Source organism: Protomyctophum bolini (assembly GCF_963924005.1).
Source record: "Protomyctophum bolini genome assembly, chromosome: 17".
Classification (NCBI taxonomy): Eukaryota; Metazoa; Chordata; class Actinopteri; order Myctophiformes; family Myctophidae; genus Protomyctophum; species Protomyctophum bolini.
The window spans coordinates 21,707,410-21,734,738 of record NC_137878.1 but is presented as its reverse complement, the minus strand read 5'-3'; the positions used below and the strand labels follow the sequence as shown (position 1 = coordinate 21,734,738).

The 27,329-nt window shown below is 45.2% G+C and overlaps 1 protein-coding gene across 1 annotated transcript in view; it reads left to right on the top strand.

The window, feature by feature from the left end:
* csmd2 (CUB and Sushi multiple domains 2) overlaps positions 1–27,329 on the top strand; it is a gene marked incomplete at both ends in the record, with an annotated part of 362,644 nt that overhangs the window by 295,770 nt on the left and 39,545 nt on the right. Inside the window, 5 exons of the mRNA XM_080787142.1 lie at positions 16,648–16,836; positions 19,130–19,276; positions 23,744–23,932; positions 25,340–25,525; positions 26,976–27,170. Coding sequence (XP_080643268.1) covers positions 16,648–16,836; positions 19,130–19,276; positions 23,744–23,932; positions 25,340–25,525; positions 26,976–27,170 — 906 coding nt within the window. The remainder of the gene's footprint in view (positions 1–16,647; positions 16,837–19,129; positions 19,277–23,743; positions 23,933–25,339; positions 25,526–26,975; positions 27,171–27,329) is intronic.

The window sequence follows — 27,329 nt, the reverse complement described above, 5'->3', positions numbered from 1 at the left end:
TGCTGTAATTCATCCCGGCTCTAACTGTGGGCGCCCCGCTAAACGTTTCCCCAGCACTGAAAGGACCTTTATGCTCGGGGCCAACGGTTCCCAGCTGAGGGCCCTCCTCCTCCCCTCTCTGCTCATGACCCATCATCATCATCACCCACCGAGTCTGGATGGAGAGAGAGTGAGCCGAGACGTGTATACATGCTGAGAGAGAGGGGGAGGGGGGGGGGGGGGGGGGGGGAGAGGGAGGGATGGAGAGAGAGTGAGCCGAGATGTGTATACATGCTGAGAGAGAGGGGGAGGGGGGGGGGGAGAGGGAGGGATGGAGAGAGAGTGAGCCGAGATGTGTATACATGCTGAGAGAGAGGGAGGGGGGGAGAGAGAGGGATGGAGAGAGGGGGGGGGGTGAGAGAGAGGTATGGAGAGAGGGGGTTGAGAGAGAGCGGAGGGTGAGAGATGGGGGGGGTGAGAGAGAGAGAGAGAGAGGTTTGACAGTCACAAGTGAAGTGTGGGTTACATAATGAACAGTGGAACAAAGTAATGCTGGGAGGGTGGGAGGGAAAGATAAACAGAGAGTAAATTAGCTATCTTAGATTAAACTGATAAAGAGTTGAGTGATGCTAAAGAAGAAGAAGAGAAAATAAAGGCATATAGGATGGAAAACGAGGAAAGATACCGGCGGAGGATTCGGACGCCTGTGTGTGTGACTATGACAGGAGACAGAGAGAGAGAGAGAGAGAGAGAGAGACTTAGTTGGAGGGCAGTGAAGAGAGGAAGAGCACGGCTCATTGAGATGCAGGGACCATGCTGGCTGCAGCTGCACCTATCAAATCACTGCTTCTAGCTCTGACAAGTACACCCCTCCCTGCGTGTCTAGCAGCCACACGCATGCACACACACTGACACCCGCACGCATGCATGGCACGCCCGCACACACGCATACGCCCACACACATGCATACGCCCGCACACACGCATACGCCCGCACACATGCATACGCCCGCACACACACATACGTCCGCGCATATGCCCGCACTCACGCATACGCCCACACACATGCCCGCACACATGCATACGCCCACACACATGCATACGCCCGCACACACGCATACGCCCGCACACACGCATACGCCCGCACACACGCATACGCCCGCACACACGCATATGCCCGCACACATGCCCGCACACATGCATACGCCCACACACATGCATACGCCCGCACACACGCATACGCCCGCACACACACGGGCACGATCCGTATTCATGCCGGGCAGCTGAATATGGGACACCAAGCCCCACGGCCAATGGGACACCAAGCCCCACGGCCAATGGGACACCAAGCCCCACGGCCAATGGGACACCAAGCCCCACGGCTAATGGGACACCAAGCCTGCCCCCCCCAAGCATGTACCGAACCAACCGTGCTTATGGGTACCTGCAGGTACTCATTACAATAATTAAATTTGGGTTCTCTCTATCGCAGCGGTTCCCACACCTTTTTGGCCATGCACCCCCTGTTACCTCCTGACCTAGCTGACGCACCCCCCTACATGGAAATAAAAATGGCATAAGCTATATATTTCCTATATAACACATATATAGCACCACCTTTTCATGTTGCGCACCCCCTAGAAGTCGCTCGCGCACCACAGTCTAGAGTAGACCAAGACACAGACGTGCTAAGCCTGGCACTGAAGCAGAGAAGCATTGAAGCAACATAATTATTAAAGTTTCTTAAACGAAACGTGCGATTATCCACAAATGGCTCAATAAAGGAGAGGATGTTACACTATTCATTATAGCCTGCTTTTTTGTTAAATAAACATTTGACCGCTTATTTAAGTTATTTTATACCATTTTGGAACTGAAATAGGGAACTGTTAAGAAACGGAATCGGTACCAAAAATCCTAACGATACCCATCCCTAATTTTAATTCGCTGAACTGCAGGCTTCAAAGCAGGTTTGTAGAAACCGTCACGTCCCCCTTAGACCAGTGCCAGATTAACACTCTGAGGGCCCCCTGGCCACGTGCCCAAGGGCCCCTGGGCATGTGCACAGGGTCCCCTGGCCACGTGCCCAAGGGCCCCATGCCACATAACCAAGGGCCCCTGGGCATGTGCCCAAGGGCCCCTGGCCACATGCCCAGGGGCCCTTGGGCACATGCCCAAGGGCCCCTGGCCATGTGCACAAGGACCCCTGGCCATGTGCCCAAGGGCCCCTGGCTACATACCCAAGGGCCCCTGGGCATGTGCACAAGGACCCCTGGCCATGTGCCCAAGGGCCCCTGGGCATGTGCCCAAGGGCCCCTGGCTACATACCCAAGGGCCCCTGGGCATGTGCACAAGGACCCCTGGCCATGTGCCCAAGGGCCCCTGGCCATGTGCCCAAGGGCCCCTGGGCATGTGCCCAAGGGCCCCTGGCTACATACCCAAGGGCCCCTGGGCATGTGCACAAGGGCCCCTGGGTATGTGCCCAAGGGCTCATATGGTAGATCCGGCCTTGCCCTTAGCCCATATAAGAGTCTTTATACTGCACACACACACATTAAGTAGGCATGTGTATACATACTGTATACTCTTGCACATGTGGTATATATTCGTTCAGGAAGACACGTTGACCAGGTCCACTTGGATTTGTAAGAGAGAGACTTTATTTTGCAGGAAGAAGTCAATCCGCTCACAGCAAACAACACACGAGAGACGAAACACTCTCCCGGACTGTCTGGATAAAACACGCACCGCTCTCTGTCGCCCAAAGTCGAGAACCCGGTCCAGATCAGTCTCATTTGAACACTGCTCCTCCGTCTATATCTATTTCGGAGTCCCGCCTCCTCCGGACATGGAAACAGGCGTTTCCTGACTTTTGACCAATGAGATCTGGGATCTGTTTATTTCCGGTTTAGAGAGAGGCGGGACCAGGACACAGATCTCCTCACTGTTCTACTATGGAGGCCTAACTTTATACAAAAATGACTAATTGTTACACTGACAAATGTAGTTAAACAACAGAACTTAAATGCAAACTAAAACATACTATGACCATAGTTAATATCTCAGCAATGTTTAAAAACGGAACTAAGAATGAACCTGAACATATTATCTTTAAGAGGTGATTAACACAGTTTTTAACCCCAAACTAGTAAAAGCTATAATCTTATAATCTCCCAGCACATTTTCAATCAATACATCAATTGCACTCCTTATTAATAGTTATAGCGTATATAACTATATATGACTATAACTATCTAATAGTTTAGTCTAGTTTAAAGTAGTTTTCTTAAGTTTTAGCTGTTAGTTCACTCAGTGAAAATCAGTCACCAAGAGTCACCAACTGGAACCGGCTTAGAGAAATCTAGCATAGAAGTAGCAGATGCATTCACAGTGATGACAATTCTTGTGACGTGTGAAACCCTTTGTCCCGGAGGGAGCTTCAAACGGTTTCAAGACAAAGGCCTGGGATTCGGGTGTGAGTTTGTAAATGACTATTCTCCTCTAAGAGGGAGAATCACAGACAGAGACATTTTCACTTACTGTTGCTTAATACTAACCTTGGTTCATTTATAGAAATTATACGACATAACCTCCCTTTTATGGAGCTTTATTGCTTCATAAACTATTACATAAATGAACCCAAAGAAACAGGTCCTCCCTTTTAAACTTAAAACCCCCCAAAAATACCTTAATAGTAAAAACCTGAATGTGAAAACATTGAATGTGACCTACCCCCCTCCCTTTTATATCGACCAACTGACTGTCAAATTATATGAAGTATGAACCAACAGAATACTACTAATGGTAGTCGTAATAACAGTAATAATCAAAATACCGAATCAGACATCTTCCCCGAATCCCAATCATATGTAACAAATAGGTACCCAAGTCCTAGCCTCCTCCCTTGGCCCCTGTAATACCTACACAATTATCGAACTGAACATGTACAAATGAAAATTAAACAGTTATTGCACCCCCCTCCCCTGCATTATGACTGAAAATTCCCTCAAAGTTAACCTCGAATGATACACCAAGAATTACCAGATCTACTTGAAAGCTGAAGTACAATAAAACTCGAAGAATAGAATCACAACATCCGTCATGATTCACGAAGTCACACCTGTGGATTTGAAAAGTCAATACATTCAAAGTAACCTATCTAAAGTCAATAATCCCTTGTACCCGCAAATTTGAAACATATGAAAACATAAACACAAAATCATAACAATCCAGTATCGACATATTTTCTTTCTCCTGCGATGACGGTTCACGCGCATACTCCTTCTTTTTTCGACTAAAATATAAACGCAGATGAATCCTGGTTTTGGACTGTCCTGTACATCCCAGTAGTTCAACAGGAATGGCAACGATCTTCATTGTGGGCACCAGGGCATTTTGCGCAAAGGATGGGTGGCTGAAGCTGTACAGCATTCCTCAGGATCGAACACTCTTTTTCCATGTCGGATCACCTATTTCCGCAGGAATCAGAAATCGGTTTTGACTTATACGACTGTATACCAGCCTCAGTCATGACACAGCTGAAGTGTATCAGAGCCCTTCGTGTAGGCGTGACCTGAAGATGGACTGAAGATTGATATCCCATCGATGATGTAGTTTTGACGACATCTGTCGATGATGTGGACCACTGTCCTCAGGATAGCTGTTGTAGAGCTGATAATCACGACTCGACACGGAGTAGCGCAGGAGTAGACGGACAGCCTCTGCTAGGACACGATCTCAGATGTCTGCTGGCCCCCCTCGCCTATGCCAAGATGTTGTTGTAACTGCAACTTTTTCTCCATCAGCTTCCTGTCGGAAATATGAAACAACTCCACACAAGATTAAACATCCTTTTGCATCACCACCCCCATGCATTGAACTATTAGTTAGTTAGTAGCAGACCGTTCAGTGTTACTCCCAAAGTCCTGAAAATCATCCACTCATATTAAAATCAAATTATTCTTATTGTGATGTATCTTTTATCTTGCCAACTCCTAGTAACTTTACCAATGTAGTCTCATTTTCCGTTCCTCTTATTAATGCCATGGTTGTTTCTTAGAACAACCCAAATTACTCCTATATGTGAATAATGTATCCTAAATTAGACTGCGCATTTGTTGACAAAAAGTCATTTCTTCAAGTATTTATAAGTCACAAGTTCAAAATGTATTGCATGTTCCCTCTAAATAAACAAAAGTGACACTCTGACTCCTCCTCCTAAGATGTTTATACATTTTTAAAGAATTTAGTCCAATTGCATTGGAGAATGCACTCTGAAAAATAAAAATACCCCCCCTATTAACTTGATTTTATTATATCCTCCCCCCTTCTGCCACTCAACAAGAGTGACAGACTATATACATATACTGATTGTGCCAACATGTCAATGATAGCTTTCTGTCACACCTCCCTTTTACCATACCATCCGCTGTCCCACTGTTCCCCTGATAGCATATACTGTGAACACTCTTACTAATGTTGAACCAGTAGGAAAGGAATCAGGAAGTATTCTAGAAACTGCACCCCCCTACAGGAAAATATTGTCGTTGCCTCTCTCATTTTTTTTTTTTTTTTTAATTCACCAAATTGCAAGAATGGGGCTTCTCTTTTCCACATTCTGTCAAGAAAAAGGCTTCTCCTTTCGCCACAACCATATGTCCAAAATCAACGGAAGCACCTTGAAAAAGTAGGACGGACTCATTGTGATGGTCTAGTTGCGGTGATGTGATCCCTGCTGGTGCCACCACGCTGGCTGCTTTGGGCCAGGCGGCACCTGTCGTTCTGGTTAGAACCTAGGGAAATCTACGGACCTCGTCACAACTCCTCACAAAATGATCTAAGCTGCCACATCTGTAACAGCCGGTGTAATTACGTGGTCGTACAGCCTTCCCCCCCTTCTTGCCCCAGAACCCTTGATCGGAGTTTGTGGTGGGAAAAAGCTCACTCATTGCCTGGTATAGGGATCCCTTGTGTTCTGCTAGTAGATCTGCGTCCCCCCTCGCCGTGTCTGCGTACGATTGCATGCCTGCTTGAGCAAAAATGTCATTCAACCCTTGTAGCCCTACCAGGTGCGTCAACAACCTCTTCATGTCTCCCACGGCCACCAGAGCGCCCATCATCAAAGCATCGAATTTGGCAAACCAGGGATATGCGCCTTCCTGGAGTGGGGGCAGCTGTGCTGTGATCTCCTCCAGGTCATGTTCATGAAACAATGGTACGTAGTAAAGATGTTGTCCACTGACCACCACCGGCAGGTTTCGTGTCCTGACCGCAGGGCCCTCACTTGGTGTCATTTCCCTGGCCCCTGCCCCCCTCGTTAGTTGATACCTGGTGTCTTGAGGCATCGGCGTCGGTGTGGCCAGGCTCGCCAGCTGCAGTTCCAGATGCTGTAACTGGAGTCTCGCGATCTTTCTGACAGTCTCTGTATGCCTACGCTGCTGGGTTTCCTCCTTGGCACGGACTACACCGACATGATGGACCACCAGGCCTGTAAATGATGACAAGGAAACACGTGCCACGCCTACCTCCTTCTTCAGTCCCTGCTGTACACTGTCCGGCAAACCCCTTACAATCATGTCTCTCAGGACAGCTTTGGACATGCCATCGTCGTCGACCTGGGATGGTTCACAGCCTGCAATTTCTGCCCACGCCTGGTATGCGCGTCTCACGAACCCCTGTGGGTGTTCCACTGCCGTTAAGGGACAAAAGAATACTTCAGCTGGGTTAATGTCCACCGGTCTTGGACACCTCACCGCTTCCGGCCCCCCGTCGGTGACCTCTGACGTAGCTCCTCTTCGTTCAGGACCCTTGGCACCTGTGGACCGAGTGGCGGTACTTGTAGTTGTAGGTGGGGGACGGTTACATCTACCCTCAGCCAGCCCTTGCAGTGGAGATTCTGTCACAGGCATCATGTTGGCGAGGCCCCTGGTCTCCCTGGCGGTTGGCTCCCTGAGTGAAGCCAAATAAACCCCTGCCCTCTCGTGGGCGGACACAGCCTCGGATCGCCCTCCAGCGCCACGCTGACTTGTACTCAACTCCTCCTCCTCAGCTGTCTCCCGCGCCTCCTTCCCCAACACTGCGTTCACAAAGTCCTCGTCATCCGTGCCCCCATCCTCGGAAGACCCCGATGAGCTGGAACTGGAGCTGTCAAAATCATGAGCACCTCGCTGCAACACGTTAGCGCGATTCAGCTTGGTGATGAGGTCATAGGTTTTGCCCATTTTCTTTCCTCTTTTAAGGAACAATTTCATAATCTTCTGCTGTTCCCTGAACCTAGACTTCAACATTTTTTCGTAATCGTGCACACTGGCTACCAGACGTTCACTGTTTCCTGGATGAAATATGCTGTCCTGCGGCCAGCAGTGACTATTAATGGGACCATGTGACTCCCACCTCCCCAGAATTGATGATAACTTGTCGATAAACTCATCAAGTTGGTAGGAAGCTTGCCGACTAGCTGTCGCCATAATCAGTATTTTTAACCACTGAGTTCAGAGGTATTAAATTACAATAAATGTCACGTCAAACTAACCTTTAAAGTCCTACTTGCAATGCTCCTAAAAAATATCACCTCACTGAAACAGGAAATATACAAGAAACTCCAAACTTGCCAGTCCCTTACAGACTGTAGACTTGCTTGCGAACTGTAGGCAGATGTGTACTCAAAAAATGTAAGATGTCCTGCAAATTATGTGAAATGCAACAAACTATTGTATATGTTGTACACGAGTCCAGAGACACGTGTGAGAGATGTTTATAACTGACTATAAGCTTAAACAAAACTAACGAAATGGACTATATTAAGTTGGAAGGTAAATGATACAGCGTTTGACCTAAATTTAGAAAACCCTTACGACACGTCTCCCTTGATCAAGCAGAAAAATAACTCCACTTGTTCACCCTGTCCTGCTTTCTGAAAAAGAAACACAGGTATTTAAAAGACCCCACACCCCCCAAGTATCCACTGTCAAGTCAGAGTTAGTGTTTAGACAATAAAAAAATCAGACATGCAGTTAGGTTTTGTTCGTTAGTACAAGGAAATGCATGCACCAAAGACTATACCGCTTTGTGAGAGAGTTTAAACAACCGAATGGTTTCCCTCAAACGGAATAGTGACACCTAACTCCACATTCGTTCAATAACAACTACTAAGAGTTCCTTCAGGAAGTTTGGCTTCTAACTTACATTAAACCAATGAAACAAGTCAAAACAATATCAATTTATGTTTACCAAATGTAATTCACTGACGATTAGCAACTCACAATTTGGGACACACCTAATTTATCCCAACTGTTAATTAAGAATAGTGAAAAAAGACTTGATATTTACACGAATTGATACTCACTCCCCTAGTTCCTTGATCCTCCTTCAAACTGAAAGATATAACTCAACACATTATTATCGTACAGTACCTGTTTAACCGGAGAGAATCATGCACTGCTCACTATTAATAGCTTTTTAACAATGAGTCATGCTGACACCACAAAATACTGATAACAGATGTCCTGTTACACCAATCAAAGGTAAAATATTGATATCTGAGGCTCCCCCCTAGATACTTTGCTCATCCTTTATGTGAACCACCTTAGACAGGATGAAAAGCTTTCCCGTGCAGATTGAATCCTCCTCTCTGCATTCTCCACCCTTTGTGGATATTGGATAATAATCATCATTATTATTAATAGACTATGTGTGACCTTAAGTCACTAAACCGTAACCTCTGTCCAAGTTACCTCTCACTGAGGTGTCTCCCTATGGAGTCTGTAGGATTATACACTTGTGCACATCTAGTATTATAGTGCAGTGGTCAATCGCAGTTCAGCAGAATATTTACAATCTGCAAGCAAATGTGTGACTGTAATTATCATTAAATGTATGTTACCCGCACCTCGTGTTGCAGATGCAAACCTTACAAAGATTTATGTGCCAGTACTACCCGTATATCCTAAAAAATCCATGATTTACTGAGCACCCCTCTCAAATCACATGAAGCAGAACCCTTCATGTAATTCTTTATTAACAATATGCAGGGAAGAATGGTTAATTCAAACCCACGTCGCCGTACCTCCCTACAAAGAAAGATTTAGGCCGCGAAGGGGAAGTGATCAGCTCCACCCTACAGCGTACCCCTAGAATTCACTGGGAAGAAAGTTTAAACAGGGAGGCATATGAAATGTTAACCACACACTGAGGAAACAATGGGGGAACCTTCATGGTTATACTATCCAAACACATACATCTCCACATAAACAGAGGGCATGGAAAAAGTTCACGCCCCGGACAACAGACAACAAAGGAGTCAGAATGGGGAGTAAGATAGACCAGAAAACACCCAGACCAAGAAACTTAATAACCATACATCACCCAAAGTCTGTATTTCTGTAGACATGTTAGTCAAACCTTAACTCTATTAATTAGTCAGTGTAAGGTGATGAAATACACCCCACCAATGAGCAAATTCTTTATTAAACTCTTATAAGAGACTCCTCCACATTAAATTTGAAATGACTATAGTTTCTCAGTCTGTGTTTCAACCCCCTCGGACAAAAATAAAGTATTTATCTGAAACCCACACTGCATCCCACCCACTCACTAAAACCCCAGAAATTTACTCACCTTAATCACCTACCTTGTTTTAATATATAAATGCATCACTGATGTCGTTTATGACCGAGAACTCTCATTTCTACAAGAAACCTGACACGCCGAACATCATGGACCAGCCATCAATATTCTCACTACCTAGTCGTACCCACCAGGCGCCATGCCCCATATAGAACTGAGAACTCTTCCACAAAACCACATCACCTCATACACACTACATCCTGCTAAAACCTTATTCTAAATCTGCTAACCCCAATTTAACCCAATTACAATTTTAACCTGATCCCTCCATTAAATGTCCATCTCATAACTGCCCATATCCTTCCCCCCACCGGAACATAAATATGTTACGGCTACAAACACGCAAGACACACAACAAAACCTCCTGAAAATTTGCACCAGACACCAGACAAAGAAAAAACAACCCCCGAACCAACACCCCACTCCCAAACCCCCATCCCCCCTCGCTGGCCAACATCCCCGCCACCCAAACAAACAAAGACAAATCCAAAATGGCCGCCGACCGACCCTCCCCCCAAACACACTAACATTTACCTGCACCCAAGAACAAAGGCTGCGTCGTCCACCAACACTCCCAAAGAAAACCAGCGCTTCCTCTCACCACCAAACGCAAAACCAAATAGTTACACACTAAGCCTGATTCAGGCCACATAATAAACCACATCAACGCGTAATTGCCACGCTATATATTACACCGCCTCTCCCTTAAACGGAAGAACTAGTCACTCCACCAAAACGCAATTATCTTAGGGTCCCTGCAAAGCGCTCTGCAAGCCCAGACGCTGTTACTCGTAGCCCTGTGTCAACTGACCCCTTCACTAACAAGGAACCAACCCACACCCCCCAGGCTACACAGTGTAAACCGCCCAAGACGAACTCGAATTTTCATCAAATAAAGCCTCAGAATACGGGAACACGTCTCATACCGTAGCTAGACAGGATAAGCCCCCCTAGCCACCGCTACCAACCACAAAAACACGGTCGCACCTTCGACACAGCTAGGCTTTAAGCATTCACGGCTTCACAACAGGATTGGCACACAATACCCACCCCCATTACCGTGCTTAAAAAGACAAAGGAAAAATAATAATACAAACAGCCATTCCGCGCAGCTAAACCCAGAACTTCTACCATGTGTTAATAAAAGACTGAAATCTATGCAGGTAAATGGTAAATTATTATCAACGCCCCTAACATTAATGTACTCATAGCTGTGAACCCGACGTCCACCCATTACGAGGCGTTTTCACGACAGACAGCTGTGCGCAAGTCCGACTTAAAAACCTACAAACAACCAACCAGAATGTAAACAAAGTTTATGACAGAAATCCCAAACCAGAAACTAAAGAAAATGACCCCGGGTAGAAATGTAAACCAACACCCAGACTATTTTGCCATGACCAAATTCAACGAACCATCAACACGCCCACCCGAACGCCACGGTCCAATTAGTTGACACAGCAAGACGCTTGTAGTGAATCCAAAAAACAAAACTCACCCAAACCAAGGCCTCTCGCTGTCTCAAACAAATGTATCCAGGCTCCAAGTTTTGTGGTATATATTCGTTCAGGAAGACACGTTGACCAGGTCCACTTGGATTTGTAAGAGAGAGACTTTATTTTGCAGGAAGAAGTCAATCCGCTCACAGCAAACAACACACGAGAGACGAAACACTCTCCCGGACTGTCTGGATAAAACACGCACCGCTCTCTGTCGCCCAAAGTCGAGAACCCGGTCCAGATCAGTCTCATTTGAACACTGCTCCTCCGTCTATATCTATTTCGGAGTCCCGCCTCCTCCGGACATGGAAACAGGCGTTTCCTGACTTTTGACCAATGAGATCTGGGATCTGTTTATTTCCGGTTTAGAGAGAGGCGGGACCAGGACACAGATCTCCTCACTGTTCTACTATGGAGGCCTAACTTTATACAAAAATGACTAATTGTTACACTGACAAATGTAGTTAAACAACAGAACTTAAATGCAAACTAAAACATACTATGACCATAGTTAATATCTCAGCAATGTTTAAAAACGGAACTAAGAATGAACCTGAACATATTATCTTTAAGAGGTGATTAACACAGTTTTTAACCCCAAACTAGTAAAAGCTATAATCTTATAATCTCCCAGCACATTTTCAATCAATACATCAATTGCACTCCTTATTAATAGTTATAGCGTATATAACTATATATGACTATAACTATCTAATAGTTTAGTCTAGTTTAAAGTAGTTTTCTTAAGTTTTAGCTGTTAGTTCACTCAGTGAAAATCAGTCACCAAGAGTCACCAACTGGAACCGGCTTAGAGAAATCTAGCATAGAAGTAGCAGATGCATTCACAGTGATGACAATTCTTGTGACGTGTGAAACCCTTTGTCCCGGAGGGAGCTTCAAACGGTTTCAAGACAAAGGCCTGGGATTCGGGTGTGAGTTTGTAAATGACTATTCTCCTCTAAGAGGGAGAATCACAGACAGAGACATTTTCACTTACTGTTGCTTAATACTAACCTTGGTTCATTTATAGAAATTATACGACACACACAAGAGTATATGAACAAGAATGTGCATGCACGCGTGCGCACACGCACAACCCCCCCTGCCATACACACACACACACACACACTCCTCTCCCTCGATGCTTCACGGGCGTCTGATTTCTTGTTCTTATATGTACCCTTTTCCTCTATTCTCTTTTGTATTGCCTCCCTTTGAGGCCGGCTCCAAACCGGAATGCACGCACGCACACACAGGCACGCACGACACATGCAGGTTTGTAGAGTGATGCCCGCTGTTTTCTCATTCTTGTGTGTGTGTGTGTGTGTGTGTGTGTGTGTGTGTGTGTGTGTGTGTGTGTGTGTGTGTGTGTGTGTGTGTGTGTGTGTGTGTGTGTGTGTGTGTGTGTGTGTGCACACATGTGTTGTGTGTGTCTCTCATGCCCATACAACCACACAGATACTCAAAAGCACCCACGCACAAACAGAAACTCAAATAAACACACCCACGCAGAAACGCAGTATGCCTTTGCTGTATTTCATTCACAATAGATGGCAAGGTTTCATGTCTGCCTGCTAATCTTAGTTTATTTCATAGCAGCACTTCTAATTCCTCAGCCACTTTACACTGTTGTCTGTTGATATGGGTTCATGGCTCTTCCTCCGTCCTTACAATCGGTAAGTCTCTCTGGATAAAAGAGTCCGCTGAATGAGTAAATTGTAATTGCAATTTATGAACCCGTCTCCACGCACACGCATTCTGCGCCCAGGGCCTCCTCTCCCACGCTTTCATGAAGTGAGTACCTGGAGAATTGGCTCCATTTTGATGAGGATAACCCCGCCGATTTGTTCCACTTCGTTGTTTAGTTCCCGGGATTAAAGCGCTCGGTTTTGATTTATATGGCATTCAGGATTAATCGAATCCTACACTGCACATAGTCCTCACGTGCACCTGCGTGACAACGGTGACAGCGAGCATCTGGAGGGAGGTAGCATCGTGACACACCAAACTTGGCAGCATCGCCTTTGCATAGCATATCACTTCGTATTCATTAATGAAACACACATTTTTGATCATCCAAAATCCCTGTGTTTATCCCCCAGCAGTATTCAACGCCGCATAATCAAGCATCCTCCTTCCTCATTGGCACATACACCTCTGAGTCTTCTCCCTTCGGTCCCCCCCCCCCCCCCCCCCACACACACACACACACTCAGTTCTTCCATGCAACTCTTTGATTTTTGTTTTGTTCGTGTCTTGGCTGTCCCTTTTGCCTGTCTTTTCGTTTTCCGTCAACAGTAATTGGCCTGGCTGCATGACAACATGGAAGGCAGAGCATCCGTTTAATGCCATGCCATCCTCCTCACACTTGCTAGGTGCCGCTAATACTAATGCTAATTCCCCGCCCCCTCCAATCAACTAGTTATCACCTCCAGCTTATGCTAATTAAATAACAAGATGGGTGAAGGCATCTCAGCAGCCTGTTGTCACGGGGATGTGATTTTTATTGGCGTGTGTGTGTGTGTGTGTGTCACCATCCTTGCCCGTTTATTCCACCCCCTTGTTTCAGCCGAGCGACACATGATCTTGAGCTGTGGCCTTATCAAGGCTCACCCTGCCCCGCGTTTGACAGTGCCTTTTTTATTTATTTCAGCTGTCAAGATTCATTCCCTAATACCCCTTTGTTTACAGTCATGCGGCGCACAATGCCTCTTCGCAAAGTGGATTAAATACTTGATAGTCTTTGTTGCATGCTGTCTGGCAGTAGTAGATCTATAGAGCTCACAGCGTGTTGCACTGTGATGCGTTGTGAGCTTGTAGATTTGATATTTTCAATGTGTGACACCCACACACAACTATGTGTATATCCGGCTTTATTTCCACAAATGTGGGGGCTCCTATCGGCCTCACACCACAGGCATAAACTCTATAAGACAAGTTGAAGAGCGAGTTTGGAGATAAGTTGGGGGCCGTCTTAAAAAAGGCACTGACAACACACATCTCATCCCCAGGGAATCGATCATTGACTGAACGCTGCTGGAGTTTATAGGCTGCTTCATGTACTGTTACTTCCAGACACAATCGTTGTCAGCTCTCAGCGACTGCTTTTAAGTGCTTTGATCCATTGAGGTGAATCAGTTCCGTTGTGAAAAATCTCAGATCAGTGCAGATGATATTGACCCCTTTTTTTTTTACTTAATGCATTCTGGGCGGGAACCCTTTTTGGTGTTCAAAGCATTGTGTAATGCTTGAAAATTAGCATATCTGCTATTTTTGAATAGCGAACGTTTTTAACTCAAATATTTGCTTCTGGGGGACCAGAATTACATTATATTTTTAGGGGTCCTTGACATAAAAATGTTTGAGAACCACTGACCTAGAAACGGAGGTTTTTCAGAAAACTGTCATGATTTAGAAGGCATTTGTAGAATCGACCTCGGGTCTAAATGGACGTTAAGCTGCTGCTTCTTACGTTCCCATTATGTCACTTTAACACACCAACTTGTAGATGTGCACTAACAATGTGCTCAATGTATGACATGAGCATGCATACAGCTGTGGTTATTTTACTGTCAAGTTATAAACGGTCAAATTGAAAGTCCCTCTTTCAATACATTTTAGTTCTCTGATGTATACTCATGATAACCCACTGATACACTAGGTTTTCGTTAGCAACATCCTTTTCTTTCTTTCTTTTCTTTTCTTAGTTTTGAGGGGCGCTAGATTTGGTGCAGAGGGAAAATACCTACATTGTGGAAAAAGGAGCGATCCTAGTATGGAGCCCTGATAGACCCCGAATATTGTAGCTGCTATTATTAGCAAATATTGTAGCTGGGTCATTTAGGAAGATTTGACCAATCTCTGATGGCCATTTTGAAAAATTGCTGCCACACCCACCAAGATGAGAATTGGCGCTTCTTTCATAAAATCTGACAAAATTTGACTGAGGGACTGCCATTGGATTTTTTTAAATTTTCGTTTTTTCATGTCATATGAAAGCAGGGAATCATAGCTTCACATTGACATATTGCTGGTTCAGTTTGACCCACCAGTTTTGGAGATATGGCTTTTAGAGTAATGTCTTGCAGAAAACAGAAAACAGGCTTGAAAGGTTCACTGTGGTCTCTAACATTACACCTAGCTACATGTTTAAGCATTTATTTCATATTTACATATCGATTTCAGACACTTATTTCAGACATGCTCTAGTATGTAAAGAGTCTGCCTGTGCTATTAACTAATTTTGGATTAAAAAAAAGCACACGCGCACGCACACACACACACAAAATAAGTAGTTTATTTATATATTTTTGCTGTAACTCTATGCACTCTGCACCTGGCAGGTGTTAAATGAAGTGAAATTAGTTTTTTACATGATTTTATTTTATTTTCAACAAACATTTTATTAAGCTGTAAGTGTGAAATGGCTCCAACTGGACCCTTTAACAAGCCGCAGAGTTGAATGGCTGCTGCGATCAAACATACTGTGGATGAAAGCAGTTTCCGCTCTCTGTCTCTGTTATGTAGGAGGCAGTGCTTTTTCATCTGAGGCAAATTTTGTTCCTTGCCGGTTTGTTTTTTTAGAAGCCTATATTCTGTCACGGTTAATTGATTTTAAATTGGGGGGGTCCACATTACAAAGGCATGCAAGAAAGCCAGCACTGCATGGAAAGTTTCATATATTTCTGCCTATAGAACCTTGATAGAGACAACACACATTGAAATATTTATGTATTGCACAGAGTGTATTGCACCAGCCAAATTCTACCACGAGGCCCCTTTTATAGATCAGTGGCAGAAGACCCAAATGAGATGATGCAAAATCTGAGCAGTTGCATTGTGTTGAGTCGGTGTCCTTCATGTCGGAGCTTGTTTTTCTTTACTTTTTCATTTGGGGATGGGGATGCTCCGGCATGCAGACAGCTCCGGGGGATTAAAGGCAGGCCTCACAGCATCCCTGCAAAACACAACAGACGGGAGAGCTGTGTATAGTGTCTGATAATGCAGACCAAAAAACCACTGGGAAATGTCAAAGCATGTCACGGAAGCGTTCCCACAAGAATACCAATGACGGGAGGGGGAATGAGATGAACAGACAGATGCAGTCTGCCTAGACGCGCCAGAAGCAATAGGGCTGCCGGCCCGCATTAGCACCGAGTTAGCATCACAGTGTCCTATCGCCCCATGCTTGACAACGGCAGAAAGTACAGAAGGACATGGCGAGTCATTGATATCATCAACCCATTTCCAGGGTTGCTTCAGTATGGACAGCCTTCTTTCCTGCGGCTGCGCTGGGACTGGAATGACAATTACCTTAAGTATGCCTTTAGTCACATTGAGTTGCCCTCCAACAACAGCGGAGCTCGAATCAATCCAATTTGTGTCTCCCGTGAAAGGACTAGACGACCATTACGAGTTATCTGCGGTTATTAAATGACGGGCAGCTTCGGTACATAAAACAGGCCAAACCAAGCTGTTATTACTTATCCAAATAGGTAACTGTGATTAATTTAGTTCCATTCTGTTCTGTTTCTCTGTCTCCACAGTGACTTGTCCCATGAATGAGGTGCTGAGGGCCTCTACAGGTGTCATCATGAGCCAGTCTCCGGGGAACGGCTTCCCACATTTTGAGTCCTGCTCTTGGGTGGTCAAAGTGGAGCCCGGGTACAACATCACCTTCACCATTGAGCACTTTCAGACCAGCCGTCAGTTTGACGAGCTGGAAATATTTGATGGTTAGTGACACTAATTCATTGATGTCATGATTGATGCCATATTGTGGCCCGAGTTGTAGTGATGATTTGATGTCCAATTCCTATTGAAGAACTGGGCGTTTGGCATGCAATGTGAAAGAGACATTTTGAAATCTGTTTCATAACATATTCCTTTTCATACAGAGGCTAGAAAGCATCACATGTCAGCTGAAGTAAGATGCACAGTACAATCCGTGATATAATCCGTCAGGTCAGGTTTTATGGACTGCAAATATATGGCAGGGGTGAAGGTGATGAATGAAAATGAAAAAGGTGCATCAGCGTAGAGAATGTCATTGAAAAATGCCTTTGTGTGTGTTAGCAGTACACTCGGTCATGGCCACTTCAGCATAGGGCAAGGAGGTAAATGCCCTCATCTCCAATGGGATTTCAATTGGATATAAAGTCAGTACAAAAGGTCAGCACCCCCTCCAGTTGGGTCACAGTGAATGAATACAACATATTACAAATGCTATAGTCTCAAAAGCCTATGTCCATGACATGTTTAGAAGGCTGAATCCAGAGGAAAGTACGCTCATCTCTCAATAACCTTCAGGTGCTGAACAAAAACATACGTACAGGAGAAGGAGAAGTAGTCTGCATTTATTAAATAATAAGGTGGATGACAATGTTTTGACCCATTATTTTCAACAGAGTAGGCGTGTTATATACACAGTTAGGTTTAACAATGCACAAGCCACCGTTTGCAATGATGATAATTACAATGACACACACCCCACATCTATGAAGTCAGGCTGAGTAGTGTGAAGCCAAGAACACATAGGATAAAACTTACTAGAGGCTCTAAGGCCAACTTAGCCTGACACTCAGTCTAGATTTTCATTTCGTTTCACTTCATTATTCAGACTGAAAGCCCTCCCCACAGCAGCAGTTTATGGGTTGGGCGATTGGTTTATACCAACCAATCAGAATAGTAGGAAAGCAGGTGACGTTGTTGTCAATCATGAGGCTATGGCTAACCCGTTTGCTAACCAAACAAACACAGCCAACGAGCGCTACTAGCATGTGAACAAAAGCGGTAAAATATGTCGGATGATGATGTTTATAAAACCTGTCGTTTCTGTAAAGAAACAATTTATCATACACGGATTTAATATCCAGATTGATACGGTGGTGAGTCACCACAGTGGGGGTAGCCATGTTTGTTGTCTGACGCTGTCGAGTGACGGGGCTGATGGCCGAACGACACTAACGCCGCCATAGGCAGAGACTCCAGACCTGAATCGCCAGAACATATTTTACTAATGGGCTAGCGATTCAGGGCTGGAGCCAGGCTAAGGCCAACTGTTAGTTATAATATACAAGTCAAGGGTAGGGTGGTACAGACGGACTACTTTTCCTTCTCCATGTTTAGCAAGCTCCCCCCACCCACCACCACCCCCCTCCCTGGCTTTTAATACACACGCCAAGATGCCCAATAGCATCACCCACAGTGGGGGAAAAATACAGCCGTGATCATGGTCTAAAATAAAGCTGTCTGCAGTATAATCCTGAGTATTCATTTATCTCTGAGAGTATGGAAGTTTATACTCAGGATTTTGCTGGAACAACACACACACAAACACGCACGCGCGGGCGCAACCCCCTGTTGGCACGGTGACGGGGCAGCATCCGACTTGGTTGTGCATTTCTGTGTCATTAGAGGGACAGTATAGAGGCCTCGCCTGCATGGCTGCACCGAGAAAATGACGCGCAGTACGCACAAGTGTTGCTGATTACACCTTTTTATCTCCCGGCAAGCGCGGGGGGGAAACGGGCGTGTTATCAAACCACGAGGGCTGCCAAGCCAAGCATGGACCGAAAACCCTTCTTCCACAATTACGTGCTGAGCAAACCTTCATTCCATCGTGTACCGGGTGGCATTGCAGACAGCTGTAAGCAGTTTGTTATACACCCGGCATTAGACCATGGGTGGGATACAGGGCTGAGGATAAAACATGGGGAAAGCCTATACGTACACTGGAAATGTCAGCATCAATGGGCATCGCTGGATAGCAGATCTACAAACTCATAGCGCGCCACTGAGTGGCGCTCTATGAGCTTGTAGGTCTGCTATACCGACGTTCACTGGTTTTGGATTACATTCTTGAAAATCTAGTGGATCAACCGTCAAATCCATGACTTTAACTCAGAGATTGAGAACTGACCCATAGGGGCTCATTTTAACCTTTTACTTCAAAGGTGGATTCTTGGCAAATCTCTCTCACTCTCTCTCTCTCTCTCTCTCTCTCCCCCTCTCTCTCTTCCCCTCCAGGCCCCTCGAGACAGAGCCCTCTCCTGATCACACTGAGTGGAAACTACTCCAGTCCTCTGAGCATCACCAGCTCCAGTAACAAGGTCTACCTGCACTGGTCCTTCGACCACACCACAAGCCACAAGGGTTTCCGGATTCGCTACTCAGGTCAGTTCATCGATTCAGAGGACAATATATACAGGAATACATTGCACTGTATTTGGATTGTCTCGTGATGGATGACTATTGGGTTTTGTTTGTTTTTGTTGGGGGGGGGGGTCGACTCATTTTAAGTCGGCGTAGTTTCTCTGGGGCTGCCGGAGGAGCTCTAGCTGACACAAATATAAACCACCGCCCACCCCAACCTAATGGGGACAGTAGTTATTATTCTTCTGTTTTTGTCTCTGCGTCCGCGGAAGATCCTCTGGCGCGCAACACCTGCACAGCTCGCAATACATTATAACCGTGTAAATATTTAACAGGCTCCCCTCGTTCCATATCAACACCACTCAGCCAGATTGACTAATCGTCTCCCTCCACCTCTCGCCCAGGGAGCGCCGTCTCCCCAACCGGATGTTCTGTCGATTCGCGGTCCCGTGCCCCCCCCCCCCCCTTTACCTGTTTTGCATTTTCACCCTCTTCTCCCATTCTCTGTGATGGATTTGTTTGCCGCAGCGAAACTAAGTGACAGACGGAGCTAAGTGATCCGGCTGAGAACCCACAAGTTGCCACGGCCAATATGGAGTTGCATTGCACACACCTTGCTGGGGACGGGGAAACAGATGGCTCGGGCAGATCCAATGTTGTCCCATTGTGTTCTGTATCAATCCATCTTTTGTCTCCATCGGCTGGTCATCCATCACCCGCTGTAGCAAGCATCTTATACCCTGCTCACCCTCCCCTTAGTGTTCTGCCTTCTTTCTCTCCTCCTGTGGCTCCTATAGGCAGTTTCCCACTCCTCTCATTGACATCTTGTCATTGTATTGTCTGGATGTCGATCACTCGATAAACATACTATCTGTCTGTGCGTGTCTCACTCTCTCTCTCTTCTCATCTCGTCCCCCTCTCGTCTCTCTCTTTCTCTGTTTCTCTCTCTCAATCTTAACGTGCGTCCTAGATCTCATTTCCCATGAGCCTGAGGGCTGGTTGCGCCCAGGACAATGCGTACACCATAACAGACGGAGGGATCCACAGCGTAGGGAATAGGGGGGGTGGTGGGGTTGGGAGGTGGTGAGTTAGACGTGTAAGTGAAGAATTGAGTTTGAGCTCAAGGGTATAGCTCGGGAGCCGCCAGTCACCATGACTGACAGCAGAAGGCCTCGCAGAGGAACATAGCTCTGCCTGCGTGTTACATATCGCTGGGCATGGACGCAGAGTTTGTCTGTGCTCTAACCTTACCCTAGGCATCAAGGACTACAATGATGATGATGAATCTCTTTTGCTGGTCTGTCTAGACAAAACTGGCTGTCAAACTGGTGTTGAACAATCCTTAAATCCCTCTACTGCTCACTATGTTGGTTCCCAGCCAACTCAATGTGCTATACTGTATATGCTGTCTCCTTGTTCCCTAGTCCTTCCCTTTCTGTCTTTTTTGCCCAGGGCACAACATGACTTGCACTGCCCTGACCTTAACCTCACAAAAACTACGCCTAAACCTAACCATATCCTCACAGAAACTGTTTAAATCTAACCTTAAACCTATAACAGAAACTATGCCGAAACCTAACCTCAAAAGCATGCCCATCCGAGGTTAAAACACCCTGAAAAGGAAATTATTATTATTGTTTTAATCCAAACTCTACAGTGTGAGTATTATTTCACCTCTGTTTGTTCCTAAAAATATATTTGCTAAAACTGGAAAAAGGAGAAGAGGAGTGTGCGAGATCAGGACACGCAACATGGTGATCGAGAGCACTCGTGTTTTTGGTGCTTCTGATTTGGTTTGCATTCCGTGCGAGAAACAAATCAAACTTGCAAACTTTCATTGCATTAATAATTTCCCTTGGAATGATTATTTGGTTGCTGTGGAAGGACCTGTGTGGATTTATTTCACACCAATTGCTTGTTTTTCTGAACTCTGACTACTCTAGATTACAATCTGACGGATGCGTGTGACTGAGTGATGGTGACAATTGTACACAATGTACAAACTGCATGGAATTTAGCTGTGTGTGCTGTAGGAATCTTAGATGTACGACTGTACGTATTGAAGTGAACTGTAGGGTTGACTATGCGCTAGAAAACCCGTCTTCATTGAACTTTTGGCAGTGTAATTGTCCAAGCATCATTCGGTATTTGGTCTACGTTGTTTTTTCATGTGTTCATTTGTTTATTGTATGGTGTAGACATTATTCATAGCACATTATATATTGGCACTAGGTTTCTATGGTGCATCTCAAACTGTATGTAACATCTGACTATCCAGACCTTCTCAATAAACTCTGTCACATGAGATTCATGCCTCACACCTATGTTAAGCACAGTCAAATCCCTTCTGTATCCTAATATACAGTATGCATGCATCCCATCTCTGTGTGTACGTACGTCTGTAATCCTACTCGAGAACCGTTCGACCCACCGGCTTCAAATTTGACATGCGCGTTCCACACCACCACAGGGAGCGCAGTGCCCGTTGTCAAGTCCGTCAGATCGCCGGTTGTCCAGAACCAGCATAAAAGCCTCTGCCCGGGATCTGGACATCTCCATTATATAACACAGTGGAGTGGATAGGAGAAAGAAAAAAAACACTGGAGTGACAGAGTGTGTGTGTGCGTGTGTGCATGTATGTGTGTGTGTGTGTGTGTGTGTGTGTGCACTACAACACTAGAACAAAATATATATGTACAAATAAGATAATGCCATTTTACATGTAAATGGCCCTCCTCCTCATTGACCAGGCCTTTTCAGTGCATCATACACAGTCAGCCATAATACTAGGTTTTTGACCTACAGGAATTTTCTAACATTCAAGCCCTGTGTGACTGCATGCATGGTTCTAAGAGGTTATAGCCTTAAACAGGGTGGGGTTCATTTCCAACAATGGTCTGCTTGAGTTATTTTTTATTTCTTTTTATATTAGATGTTATGTGTTCATAGCAATTTAAACGTAATGGGTGACATACTTTTCTCTCCCTGGCCCACTTGCATACTAATGTCAATCCACATGCTCACCTCTCACGGCCCTACCCCATTCTACAATGTTGTCCAATCTCTACAGAATGGGTGTAGCTTGTATAACTTTGCACGCACTGGCGCACGCACACGCACACGCACACGCGCACACACACACACACACACACACACACACACACACACACACACACACACACACACACACACACACACACACACACACACACACACACACAGGAGAAGCGTCTTACTATATATATTGCCAAAGATGTCGGATTATCCATCTCAGGCGGGTGTGCATATTGTGTGCATACGAGCGACGCCACCTTATTGTGAGATCTCTGTACAGAATTCAATTCATTCGTCCCCATGTAGGGATTTTTCATTTCTGTGAAAACCACAGAGAAAGAAACCACGGCACTGTTGCTGCATGGCACCAGTTGGGATGATGTACGATTATTGCAGACGCCTATTTAGCTGACACACAGAAGCAGATACATTATTCCTATTATTGTGGATCCATCATTTTTATGATCTCCCATGCTTGCTGTTTTCGTCTTTGAACAACATTTAGTTTCCCTTTAATCGATTTCCCCCCTTGTCTCCAGTCGGCATTGTTTGCCTTAAACGAAGGCGGTGGTGTGCCTTGGAGCTAAAGCTGATCGTTTGGTTCCACAGTATAGCCTTAGAAGACAGATGTGCAGTTCAGACATTAACTGCATATATAAGTCTGAAACGTACTGGCATCATTGCCATTGTGTTGAGCATAATCATGATTTATACTTAGGTCATACAAAATGCCCTGAACTGAAAATAGCTGAACTACAAACTCACAATGTGTTGCAATGTGACACATATTGTGAGTTGTACATCGTCTATTTTTTGTACATAATGACATAGTGACATCAAAATCCACCCTAAAAACCGTTTCTGCAATGCAGTATTTTTCTTTGTCCTTATTATTATTCTTAGAGCTACTATTGGACTTAAATGGCATTCCACTGCCTGTGGAATTTAGCTATTACAGCATAAAATGACAATTACAGAATCGCTGTAAAATATATAAACCTGAACCTGAACTGTAAATTGAAGAACCAATTCCAGTTCTGTTATTAGCTTAGCAGAAAGAAGGGAAACCAATCCTGTTAGCTATGCATACTCAAACAGGTACAGTAGCTAACTTAACAGGCAATTCAAGTTTTACCCGCAAAATGAGATATTTATCTACAGTATGTGCGTTGTCCACACAAAATATAATATAAAATAACAACACCATGGGGGAATAAAATGGGACCACGGGCACATGGGTCTACGTGTTAACCCATTTTGTTTCAAACATTATGTTATAATTTAGCTATTGAAAAATAGCAGATCTACAAGCTCATAGCGCGCCACCGAGTGGCATTTGAAAAATCGTAAAAATGTGGCGCAAATTTTTGAATATATATTCTTTCAGAGCGAATGTTTTTAACTCTTAATAATCCTTCGTTCTTGTTTTCACAGCCGCCTACTGCAGCCCCCCGAACAACCCCGCCAACGGCACGGTGCACAGCCTGACGGGCACCAAGCTGGGCAGCACCCTGCGCTTCAGCTGTGACCAGGGCTTCAGGCTCATCGGCCAGAGCAGCGCCGCGTGCACCCGGACGCCGCAGGGGATCTATCAGTGGAACGCGCCGGTGCCACTTTGCCAAGGTGAGGACTGACCCCATAACAACGGGCCACGAGGGATGATGGACAGGTGCAATTTCTCACAAAGGAAATGGGAAAAAAGACACAGGTGTCAGTTAGTATAGAGGGAACCTTATACCGCCGCCCTCCTCCGTTCTAGAGACGTTTCTCAAGATCATGAAAAGATCATCTTGTTTGAATTCGGTCACCTGGCTATTCGCATTTCAGATGATCCGGAAGAGTGCAATACACATGACTATAAAATGATTGGCCGTCAGCAATAACCTCTAAGCCTGGGGCAATGTGGGGCATGCTTCAAGGAAGCTTACACCAGCAGGCATCCTCAGGGATTCCGTTAGAGATAATGCCGTATTAGCTTAATGACATGTCACTGACCTGAGCTCAGTGCCAATAAGGTGTGTGACAGTTCTGCAGTCATTTACGACAATTTATATTTTTCAAAATGAAAAAACTAATGATGCAATTGCCTTCTATTGTCATCTGAATGGCATTGTGGCCTGCAGTTAAAACACAATAAACTGGAATGGATAATTTGGCAGTTCTTCCCTCAAGCATTGCAAGATTCACACAATGAATTTAATTATTTTAGACCGCATACAAGGCTGTGACATTTAATTGCGCAGCTAAAAGGCATGTTTTATTATTTTTCTGTTTGTGCAACTTTGCGGGTCTTAAATTGCAATATGAAAGCCTGCATAGACACATTATTTTGTGTTGTTTACAACCAGCTCTGACAAGGTGGAAACTGGAGCGCGGCAGGGCAGACAGTTTGGTCAGAGCTACAGAGGGTGTACTGTAATCCCCTCCTATGAATTGTATGTGCTCTCTCCAGACATGTTTCACCATTGTGAAAAATGTTGGGACTCGGGAGCACAACAGTGCCGGAGATGATGGGAGTGCGTTTGCAGTGCCCATGGCTATTAGGAACCCACGCACACGTTGCTGCGTCTCAAATGAAACTTCCTCGTCTCCCCGAGTCCCTGGGGAGTTCAATATTGCACAAGCTGAAAAAATGTGAAACTATGACGAAAAATGTTCGTGGACTACCTTTTATCACTGACATAAACTAAATGGAAACAACAAATAATAACTAGACTAAAATGTTAGGAAGGGACTAGTGGACAATAGATCCTGTATAAGTAAAAGGCACAAGTCATTTTACACTTGGTTGCATGCTGAAAATAGCAGATCTACAAGCTCACAACATACATGTATACCAAAATACAACAAAAATTAGACTTAACACTAAATTATTCCAGGTGACTAAAACTATATGAAAACTATTCAAAAGACTAAAATCTAAATTTGCTGGATGCAAGTACACGCACTGAAATACTGACTGATTAGTCCACTCCATTCGCCTTTTTCCCTCTCTCTTGGAATCCCCTCTCTCGGCCCTCCCCTCACCAGTCATGTCGTGCGGAATGCCGGTGCCTCCGGTGAACGGCAGCATCGTGGGACAGGACTTCACGCTGGGAGCGAGGGCCATGTACGAGTGTAACCCGGGCTTCCGGCTGTCTGGCCCCGTCACCACCTCGGTCGTCTGTCAAGAGTCCGGGAGATGGAGCCCCATCGAAGCGCCGCCCCATTGCATACGTGAGTCTTGCATGCATCGCCTTCTGCAGGAAACCCATTAAAACTGTCACGCGTCGCACGCACGGAATTCACGGGCGCAGATCAATCCCATCATCCGTTTCTCTCCCATTTTGGGCATTTGTCACGTTTCAAAAAGCGACTGAACTTTTCAATTCTGAGTTCAGGATCATTTCCGGATTAAAATGCAGTTTTAATACTCGCTTGGTGTTAAATCCTTCATCACAGTTCCTGCACCGTGCAGAGAGCGGATAAACCCTGATTACCATTTAACACATTTAGGACGGGAACGCATCTGTGCTATTATTTCAAACTTTAGCTTTTGAAAAATAGCAGATCTGCAAGCTCACAGCTTGTAGATCTGATATGTTTGAAAAATCGGGGCAAATGTGGCGCAAATCTTTGAATATATACTTTCACAACAACAACATTTCTTCAGTTGGGACATAGAATTTTGGGGGTCCTTGACATGAAATAGTTTGAGAACCACTGGTATAGTCAAACATATTGTTTGTCAGAAAACTGTCATTTGTAGAATCGGATCCTCAGTCCTGAATGGGTTAAACTCGCCAAATATGTGTGGTCACTGTGCCAGGTTACATAAGGCTACAACTTGAAAACATTTGCACTCCTCACATCCTACTTCAACCAAGGATGCACACACAGTAGCACTTCTCTACAGTGACTATACGGATTGTACAGATGCTATCAGGTTTGGTATTTTAATGCAATATTATTCGGTGTCATACTGTGTTTTAGAAAGTTCACATACGACCACTATCACACTGCACTATACAGTGTACATGTCACTGTGATATACGTGCATGTTTATAACACATGCATGCACACACACAGTCACACACACACACACACACACACACACACACACACACACACACACACACACACACACACACACACACACACACACACAGTCACTCACACACACACACACACACACACACACACGCACACGCACACGCACATGTACACGCACATGCACCGGATAAGGATAACAACACCACCACCAGGCACCAGCACCAGCAGGTAAATGCTCCAGGCATGGAGGCTATAACTTAAGACTTTAAGGCTGCCCAATTTGATTTGAAACAGACAGTGTATGCCCTATGTTGTTATTTAACATTTCTGACATTGTAAGCTTCATGGCAAATTGGCAAGGGTCAGTCTCAAAGACACTCGACAGAAGGAAATAGACGGAAATATGCCCCCCAAAAACCGTCAAATACCCGCAAATATACCCGAGGAAAATAGGGCATAAAAAGACGCAAATAACCGGGCTATACCCGAAAGACTTTGCGTGTCGTCACCTTGCCATAGGTTAGCTTTGGCTGAACTGACGCCACTGAGCTAAGATGTCATGCGTATTGTTGTAGGAGGAGGACTGAAGTGCTGTACAATAATGCCACTGCCTATATAACCTGTGTCCTTCCAGCGGTGACATGCCCTGACATGGGCCACTCCGCGGTGGATCACGGGAGGTGGAGGCTCATCTACGGGACCCAGAACCTGTACGACGCCATGCTCATGCTCATCTGTGACCCGGGGTATTACTACAGGGGTCAGAGGGTCATCCGTTGCCAGGCCAACAGTTCGTGGGACTACCCGGATCCCCGCCCGGCCTGTGATAGTGAGTGGAAATGATATGGCGTGTGAAATACCCATGCACTTAAATGACCACTTCACACCTGACGTTTTGCAACCAGAACTTATTTTAATGATGTTTGGGAGACAAGAAACACTTTCTTGGGGTTTTTATGTGGGTAATATGTATGTTTTAGATGATGTC